This window comes from Acipenser ruthenus, chromosome 20 (assembly GCF_902713425.1).
Source record: "Acipenser ruthenus chromosome 20, fAciRut3.2 maternal haplotype, whole genome shotgun sequence".
Lineage (NCBI taxonomy): Eukaryota > Metazoa > Chordata > Actinopteri > Acipenseriformes > Acipenseridae > Acipenser > Acipenser ruthenus.
In genome coordinates, this window is record NC_081208.1 from 16,408,445 (window position 1) to 16,418,040 (window position 9,596).

The following is a 9,596-nucleotide window of genomic DNA, read 5'->3' on the forward strand; positions in this document are numbered from 1 at the left end:
GCCTATGGGATTAATGCGAAAGGTAGTGAAGGGGGGTGCTGCAAAGGGGCCGACCATGAAGCCTTTGTCGACTTGGGCCTGGAGAAGGGAACTGACGACTTCTGGCTCAGTGATGGCAGAACGGAGGTTCTGACAAATGTGAGACTCGGAAGGAACGTGAGAAATGCCAGTGAAGAAGCCATTTGTAAGTCCACTAATTAGATAGGAGACGAACGCCTTGTCTGGATGATTTAGAAGCGCATTAGCGAGAGCCGGAACGATGATAGGAGTAAAAACCTGAAGTAACTTTGATTGTCACTTAGCTTTAAGAGGACATATGGACCGGGAGTGGGCATCGTTGCAGAAGCTGCAGACATGGAGGTTCTTGCAGGCGCGGTTGAAACAGACAGAAGAATTAAAGTTATTGCATATTTGCCTGCCACCTGAAAACTTAATGGGACGGTGTGGCAAAGTGCCCCGCCCCTGTGTGCATTTGTGTGTTCTGTGTATGTATGTATGGGTGCGTATGTTAATGTTGGTGTATAGATTGGTACACGGGATATAAACAGGTCTGTGTTTCACGTGTGTTTAAAGTGTATAATTGTATTTAGGCACGAGGATGGCACATCACTTCACGTGCAGATAAAATGTGTATAATGTGTGGCACGGGGTTGCACGTAATGAATTCACGTGCTGGGATTCAAGTGAGTAATTAATTAGAAACACAGACCTGTTTATATCCCGTGTACCAATCTATACACCAACATTAACATACGCACCCATACATACATACACAGAACACACAAATGCACACAGGGGCGGGGCACTTTGCCACAGACGGCCATAGACATCTTGAGCTTGAGATCTGGTGGGTGGAGCTGAAGCATGGATGGAAGCAGGGGCAAGATGTCTTGAACTGAGAAGAGAAGGCAAGGGATGAGGAATGGGTTGGGGAGCACTAGCTGCTACCTTAGGACATAGGTAAGAGGAGTGCGCTGTGGAGGCACATGCGCTGCAGGCGTTGGCACGAATTCCGCTGAAGATGCGGGTGAAAAGATCTGGGTCGGAACGGGACCAATCCACGATACGGTTGTCGGCTGAGAGGGTGGCGGCAGCTTTGGCTGAGAAGGCACGGTGGTATTGATAGAACAAGGTGCCTCCATAGCGCACAGACAATTCGACGACCAGAAAAATATACTGATTTAGCTCCTGTAATCTATGTGGATAAACAGAACAGAGAATGTCACAATAGATGGAGAAAGCAAGGACGAATTCTCCCACAGAAAGGCTTTTTTGAAGACGTGGGTCGCGGGACTTTAGAGTGACTGAAACGTCTCCGCAGTCAACCACTCTGTGATCTAAAAACTCAGAAGAAGCAATGAGAATAGAAACGAGATTAACATCCTTGCCTTCAATTATTAGCTTCCTAATATTTGGAGAAATAGAATGGCTGGTGATAGCACGGGGAGAAGAGGAACTTGCTACAGTGGCTGAAGAGAGGTTGAACTCTGGAAGAGCAGCGGGGGGTACTGAAGAGGACGTACCAAAAGTATAAGCAGGAGTGCTGGAACTGAAGGCGGGTGGAGCCGAAGAAGGGTTCTCCAGTTTGTCAAGACGGGCGCTGAGAGTCTATAATGGGCTGGAGCAGAGATTGCAGTTGATTAAACGTGACCTGAGGGGCGCTGCTGGAGGAGGGGACGGGCGGGGTGAGTGACTGCGGCGGCAAATGCTGTGGCTGAGCTGACTGCGCTGGCAGGGGGAGCTGGGCTGCGAGAGCAGGATCTTGCGCATGCGCAGCAGGAACATGAGCTGAGAACGTAGCAGGAGAGGAGGGCCTGACGGCCAAAGCTTGCAAGCGGGGGGGAAAAATCGGCTCAGCTGACAAAGCTTCACAATAAGTAAGAAATAGGGACATGCGATCTCCACCAACGGGAATGGGAATGGACTTTTCGAAGAGTATTTTCAGCAGCTTGGGTGTCGTCCAATCTTTATAGTGGAGCTGCGGTGGAGGCTGGCTAGCGGAACTGCGCTTTGAGCCCCGCTCTTGCCTAGCTGAAAGCCGGGTAGAAGCAAGGTTGACTGGCGGGGCTGGTGCGGTCATGGACCGGGACGAGGAATGGGAGGGGTCGGAGGCAGGAACTCGTCTGAGTCGGAAGGAAAGGCGTAGGCTGAACGCTTTTCCATTTGGAAGCAGGTAAGACTGCGCGTATAAATCTTGTTGAAACGATAGTCTTCGTAATATATATATATATATATATATATATATATATATATATATTTTTGAGTAATGCGTAACACTACCGGTCAGGATTCAAAAACGAAACACTAGACAGAAAAGGTGCAGGTGATCAGGGCTTAAATAGAAAATAGATGCTAATTAACAGGAAATTAGAAAATTGGGAGATTGAAAGATTGGAAGCACCCAGCTCCACGCCCCCTGAACCACGCAAGCTAACATTAATACAAAAATGACTACAAAAGATTTAGAAGTGAGTAGTCTTTTTGGTTGGGGTAGTATGAGTTTCTCTTCTCAGCTCCACCTCTGAAATTGTCATCTGGATCTACAACGTCTTCCTCGCTCTCTGACTTGCTGCTCTCTTCTAAAGACGGCTGCTCTCTCTCCGGAGGAGTGGGTACGGGGAGCTCATGGCAGTGTGGCACTGGGGCGATGGATGAAGGAAGGTCCGGATACGTGATAGCAGGTACATTCTTGCCAGTCCGACGTTTGGAAGGGTCCACCATGCAGAAGTAGCAGTTGCTTGAGTGGTCAGTGGGTTCCCGCCAAATTCTTGGGATAGCGAACTTCATGGCTCTTTTTTCCCCTCTGTACCATCCTACAAAAATACATTTATTTCACCCATGACTAATGTGTAAGAGATTCTCGCAACATTTTTCATATATGATATATTTTTTCAATAACATTGAAAATTGTAAAACATTTTAAAATTAAAAACTTTTACAATTTTAAAAGTTTTAACAAATTTTATAACATAAAATTCAGAGCAACAATTGTCCATCTTACCTTCCAGAGTTTTTTTTGCAGTGCTCGCAGGTGAAATGAGGTGCCCAGGGTTTGTCTTGATCCCCAACAGGCATGCCGAAATATGCCTTGTAGGCCTCACACATCTTAGCAGATGCTTCCACGGAGTACTTTTTCGCTCTTATCTTGATAAATTGGCCGCAGACATAGCAAAATGCGTCTACCGGATGCTTGCAGCCTCTTGATGCCATCTCAGAAAAATGCAGATATGTATCCACTTAGGCAGCTGGAACTAAACTGAACTGGTGGGCTTAAGGCCCCTGTATTTATACTACTATTTATATTACTGGAAAGTTCTAGAAAGTTCTAGAAGTTACTCCAAGTTTACTCAGCGCTGAATCTATCTGGAATGTTCTGGAAAATAGGTATATTTCAAAATATCACTGTCCTGGTCACAAAAGCAAAGTTTGTGGGGAATAATAGCCATTTTCTATACTTTTGAGGCATAAGCAATTAGGAAATAACACTTACTACCCAGGAACCAAAAAAAAAAAAAAAAAAAAAATTGTTACACGGTGAAATCAGAGTAAAATGATTAGAAATGGAACCAGCATAAAAGATTTTTCAGCTAGTTTATCCCCTAGTTTAAGTCTTTATTTCAAATAGGTTTATTTGTAGCTTTTATTGTTGTTGTGGACTACCATATTCCTTCGAATGTAAGATGCAGCCCAAATTTACCACCTTCAATTTGAGGAAAAAATAAAACATCAAATAAATATGCATTTGCAAAAACACAACCACAATTACGCTGTTGTATCATACAAAACTGACACGAAACAGTGTTGTTGTAAATTAACCGCAGAGCTTGTATATTGTGCTGCATACTACAATACACTCGCGCTACCACCATCTGTCTCCCGACAAACACAGCAATGGGAAAACCTGCTGTGACAGAGCCGCCAGGACCCGGGCTGTACAGACAAGGCTCATTTGCATGAGCGGCGGAGTGTTGCATGCTGGGGGCACTGTTGTGATGGTTTGGCACCGCTCTGCAAAACGAGGACACTTTATTTTATGTACAAAGTTGTTTTAATGCCTGTTTTTGACTTGCCCTGTCCCCCTGTACCTGTCCCGTGTGTCTGCAGTTAAATGGTTGCTGCCACCCTAAGTGGCAGTGGAGTGTGTGACCCCCTGTCCTTGTGTTCTCCTGTGTGTCTCTTTGTTTTTTCTGTCCTTTTAAGGATTGTTTGGAATTGCTATTAAAGAGATTTTAAATTGAGATCTGTTTCCTGTCTCTTCACTCTGAACCATGCTGAACAAGAATGCTACAATACTTAAGATGAAGTCTCTGTCGTACACATACCACCACTCGCTTTTATGGCATCACAAATCCTGGCAACAGCAAGCATGACACTCCACGGCATCTGGCAACATGCAACACAGCAAACACAACAGCATTAAACTGTGCTATTGCTTGGCATGTCAAAAAATACAGGGGTCTGATCAGCATTTCCGATCTGTCCAAGCTGGTACTGTTTGTTAGAAATGCTGCAATTGTAAACGTTTCTCTTGGAATTCCTCAGGAAGCTTGGTTTGTTTTTTCTCAGCAGTGTCACTTGATGATTGTGTATTCGGGCAGATGTCTTTGTTGTCTTTTCTCGGCAGTCAGCCACGTTGCTGTTTGTGTACTCGGGATTTTAATACACGCATCACTATATTGTACTCAAATTCAAGACGCAGGCTATTTTTGAGAAGCAAAAAATGGTTAAAAAAAGGGCTTCTTAAATTCAATTAGTTCTGTCACAGCGCAATGTTTACTCAGAAAGGGAAACAGTGATACAATTTGATTGCAGTTTTCTGATGTCACAGTGTAGGTCCTGTGAAACGCAATGCTCTGATTGGCTGAAACACTTTTAGCATGGTGATGCAGAGTCGTTATTGGCATGAGAAGGATGTTGGTGTGGTTTACTTGTGCGTACCATGTGAAAGATGTCTGAGGGTGCTCTTGGCCTGTGTCATATCTACAGTATTCACCAGTGACTATTGATCTGTGTCACAGTAAGACTAGTAACCCTAGGGTTTGTGTGAAGCTGTTTGACAAAAGCTCTCTCCTTTTGCAGTCTCTGACTTCCAAACCAAGAACCTCGAACTCCAATCCCGGTATTCAGAACTGGAAAGGAACTACACGGACATCTCTGCCAGAGGTGAGTGCTGTTTCAGATTCTATTCAAATCACTTACCTGTATTGTGACAGATTTCTGGAGGGATACGTTTCAGAAACAAATACCAAACACTTACTAATGATCATATCACAAAACTCTGTAATACTTGACTGTGCTCAAGCAGCCCTCTGAACAATCCCCTTCAGATGAGGCCCTGTCACCTGCATGACACAAAGGAATCAGGAATTGCAATTAAAACCCTTAAGATAGACAAAATCGTTAATGAACGAGAAAGAGACACTTCCTTTAAAAAACAAAGCCCTGCAGAGTGGGCCAGCAGTGACAGTGGGAACAGTGAGATTTTCAGTTTGTTTGTTATATTGACAGTATGTTTCATAAATAATAACACATGGCTTGTATTGTCTATTATTGAGCTGGTTAAAGAGAGCTGGGGTTTTTTAATGATCTATGATGTCATCCAGTACCCCTCGCTATCTTTTACATTGTGCCTTTCTTCACATCTACAGCTCTTTCTGTTTAACAGATCAGCACTGCTTCTGTCTCTTGTTCTGCCTCAGTTTGTGATGCCTGTCCACAGAACTGGGAGCTGTTCAATGGCAAGTGTTACTACTTCTCCACTGATAGAATGAACTGGCACTCCAGCCGTGATAACTGCACATCACTGGGGGGGCACCTGGTGATTATAGAGAGCAATGGAGAGCAGGTACGACTATCTTCTTTACAATGTTAGATTTTCAATACACATTTCTGTTGCTCACTTCACTGCTAGCTAACACTGGAAATGAAGTAGGATGTATGATAACAATGTGCAGAATAGTTCTTTCACCCTGAAGCAAACATTGTTAATATATAACTGAGCTTTCACATTCAAACACTTGCACTAGATGACAGACCAACGGCAAAGACACAGCTCAACTGATAGAGGTTTGTTTACTGTTCAGAGATTCCTATCTGAGAAGGTCTGGAACATCACACATGAGGCTAAAATAAGCAACGAAGAAGAGCAATCCCACTGGATCGGCCTGACTGACGCTGTTACTGAAGGAACCTGGCTCTGGGTGGACGGCACTCGTCTCAATGACAAGGCAAAGTACGAGCTTCAATCTCATTCTGAAATCACTGCTGAGGATTAATAGGATAAACCGTGTTCTAAAGCAGTGGTTCTCAAACTTTTTTATTCGCACCCATATGAATTTTTTTTTTTTCAATCTTGGCGGACCACACAATAAACAGTATAGCTGACTGAAAAATAAGCACATAAAAACAACCAACAAACTATAATACTAAGAATAACCGTAGACTTCGCTGTATTTGTTTCAATGCGACGGGAGGGCCTGTTTCTGTGAGCAAAGTTATTTTAAAGTTTTAAGAATCGTTCTAGTTTACTTTTCATAACATGAATTTAACGAGAGGGTAAAAAACATTGTTTTATTTTTAAATTGCTAATTACAGCAGATTTGTGTGAATTAATAATCTACACCCATGAGGTACCAGCACAGTTGGAGCTCCGAATCTCCAGCTATAATCTTTATTTATAAAAAGAACGTTTGGATGCTGCACGCTGATTGGCTGTTGAGGATTTTTTGTTTACCGTACAGTTATACTGTACAATACACGGCGAACATATTTTTGCTGAAGCACAGTTCAATTAATAAATTATCAACACACAACATATTCAACTCGCAATAAATACACACATTGTTGTGAGAGGAGTTTTTAAAGTTTTTTTTAAAAAAAGAGTGTCATTCCTTTCGTCATATTTGATCTTTTCGAAGGCTTGACAGTGGACAAGTGGCTAGAATTGTAAGAAAAAATACAAAGCAAGGAGACAAAGATTTAACAAGTCAACAACTTAATGAAATCGAAGAAAGCAAATGCTTGGGCAGCTGGTGTTTTTATTGATTTTAAGAAACATAAAGAAATGGTAAATTGACTTAAAAACTCTCTGCATTGGTTGCCGCTTAAGAGCAGGATTGATTTTAAAATGTTACTGCTAACTTATAAGGCTCTAAATGGTTTGGCCCCAGATTACATTTCTGAATTGTTAACGAGGTACCTTCCCACTAGTAACCTTCGAATCGGGGCTTGTCAAGGATTCCGGAGGCTAAGCTTCGTTCTGTGGGCGACGGGGCTTTTTGCTGTTATGCGTCTAGGCTTTGGAATAAACTTCTGCAGGTGATCAAGGACGCTAATACTGTTGATGCTTTTAAAACACAACTAAAAATGCATTTTTATGTACAGGCATTTCGTCATGGTTAGGCTTCACTGTGCAATGTTTTATTTTATAATACGTTTTATTTTTAACAGTATGCTGTGCATTTGTTGTTTGTACTTGGTTTTGTTGTTTTTAGTGTTATTGTTCTAAACTATACTGCGCTTTGAGATGCTTGCATTTAGGCGCTATACAAAATAATTATTATTATTCTATTATATTAACACAGTGTGCTTCCTTTAATACAACAAATTGCCCTCTTTAGTGTCCCCTAACATGAGAGCGCTAAGATGTACCATAGCAAGTGTAATACAGCACAGGGAAAGCATGGTAAAGCATAGGTAGGCATTGTAAAGACCACAGAGGTATGGTAAAGCATATTAAAATCATGGCAAGCCTTGGTAAAGTATAGTAATGCATAGCATAACCATGGGAAAACTGCAAAATGACAGTGCAGGTTTACTGTGGGGAACTTTTAAAAAGCAAACAGCATTGATTAAGTGCTGCAGTGAAACTGGGTCCTATTCACAAAGCTCTAAGCTTTTTGATTCAATTGTATTTTTATATTTGTTTAAGAACACTTTCACTAGGTGCTAATTAAGTGCGGCAGTGAAACAGTGAGCATGTCCAGTTTAGTGCTGTGATACTGACTGGTATTGCTCCTCATCTCTTTCAGATTCTGGGCCACAAGGACACATGATAAAGGTAAAGAGCCTGATGACTATAAGGGAGACGACCCCGCTGGTGCACAACTACAACCAAAGAGGAATTCCAAAGAGACCTGGTTTGATTCTTCATGCAAAAAACAATATGAAAGGATTTGTGAATCTAAGACAGTGATAGCCTAATAAGAGGATAATCGGGAAACAATGAAACTAAGGTTACTGAAACACAAAGAGAGATGAGAAAGAATAGAAGAAACTCAGTTCAGATAGACAAGCATGCAGGTCATCCCCCAACATTACCAGATTAACCGTTTGATTCCACATTATGAAAAAGCAGAGATAACAATGAGCTGCTGGTGGTTTGTACTGAATGAAGTCTGGAATTGCATTGTTTGTTCAGAAATGAAGTGAAACATTAAGAATGGTCTACTTGACTACTCCCACTGTCTAAATACCACACGATCATCACGTGTGGAAAACAAGATTGTGAATGGCAGCCATGTGGATTCAATGGATGCTGATTGCACATCATTTAGGTCTTCATGATTGGCTATTGAAGTCAGGGATGAAAACCTCTGAAATAAAAATCATCTTCAGAAACAAGCGGTGTGTGTGTTAGTGCTCTCTTCAGTGCACATATACGGGTTGTTTAAGATCTATAAGATGTATCTGTTAACTAGAGTTACTTTTCTTAAATTCACTATAATTCTCATGAAAGGGTTTGTCTGTTTCTTTTGAGTTTGTCTCCCTCTAGTGGCTCACAGAGGGATGACTAACAGTCACACAGGATCCAGACAGTATACGTGCTGTCCAGCTGATCATGTCTAAACTTTATGAGGGCTCTGCTCTGAGCTACAATAGAGCATCCCACTGAAACAACTACTTCAGCAGATTAGTATTATCATTTTATATCCCTGCACTGCACAGCTACCCATTATAAAAGTCATTTTGCCGTTTCCTGTGCTTTAGCAGGCTTGTGCTGGTTAACCATTGTTTTTACAACACTTTACAATACATATCTGTGCTTCACCTGCTCGCCTTTGCTTTACCATGATTGTGCTGTGCTTGAAACATGCTTTATATTGTGCTGTGCTTTTACCCTGGTATACCACACACTTTTACAAGAGAGACAATGATCATTTTATAGATCTTGAATATTATGGCTCACTCCATTGTGACTACAGCTCCCATCATCCCTCACTGGTACTGCTGGGGCAGAGGGTGATGGGAGCTGAAGGCACTGTATTGAATATTAAGCCTTCTGTCTTTTCTCACATTTAAGGTTGTTACCTCACAATCCTGTATTGATAAAATGTGCATTATAGGTTTTCTTGTGAAATGTTATCAGTGTAAAAAACACCAAAGATGTAAACAAATGAGAAGGAGAGCTCCTGTTCCTCTTCCCTTTGTTTCCATTTGTGTTTTTCTTCCCTGAGCTGAAACAGAGCTCCCTGTATATACAGCGTTCCTATCATACCCCCCTGCTGCTGCAGGGAGCAGCAGGTGAATGTCTGGCTGTCTGTTTAGTTCACAAGCCAGAAAGCTTGCATTGTTACTGATAAAGCAGAGTGCACACA

General features: G+C 42.1%; 1 protein-coding gene across 3 annotated transcripts in view; it reads left to right on the forward strand.

Moving 5' to 3' along the window:
• Positions 1-8,534, forward strand: part of LOC117963657 (C-type lectin domain family 4 member E-like) — a 54,646-nt gene extending 46,112 nt beyond the window's left edge. The window contains exons 4-7 of one of the 3 annotated variants that reach the window (XM_058994014.1): positions 5,080-5,163; positions 5,700-5,845; positions 6,084-6,232; positions 8,031-8,534. In XM_058994014.1, the coding sequence (XP_058849997.1) occupies positions 5,080-5,163; positions 5,700-5,845; positions 6,084-6,232; positions 8,031-8,202 (551 nt within the window). In that variant the 3' untranslated portion in view covers positions 8,203-8,534. The remainder of the gene's footprint in view (positions 1-5,079; positions 5,164-5,699; positions 5,846-6,083; positions 6,233-8,030) is intronic. The other 2 variants (XM_058994013.1, XM_058994011.1) reach the window with 2 other exon arrangements.
• The last annotated feature ends 1,062 nt before the right edge of the window (positions 8,535-9,596 follow it).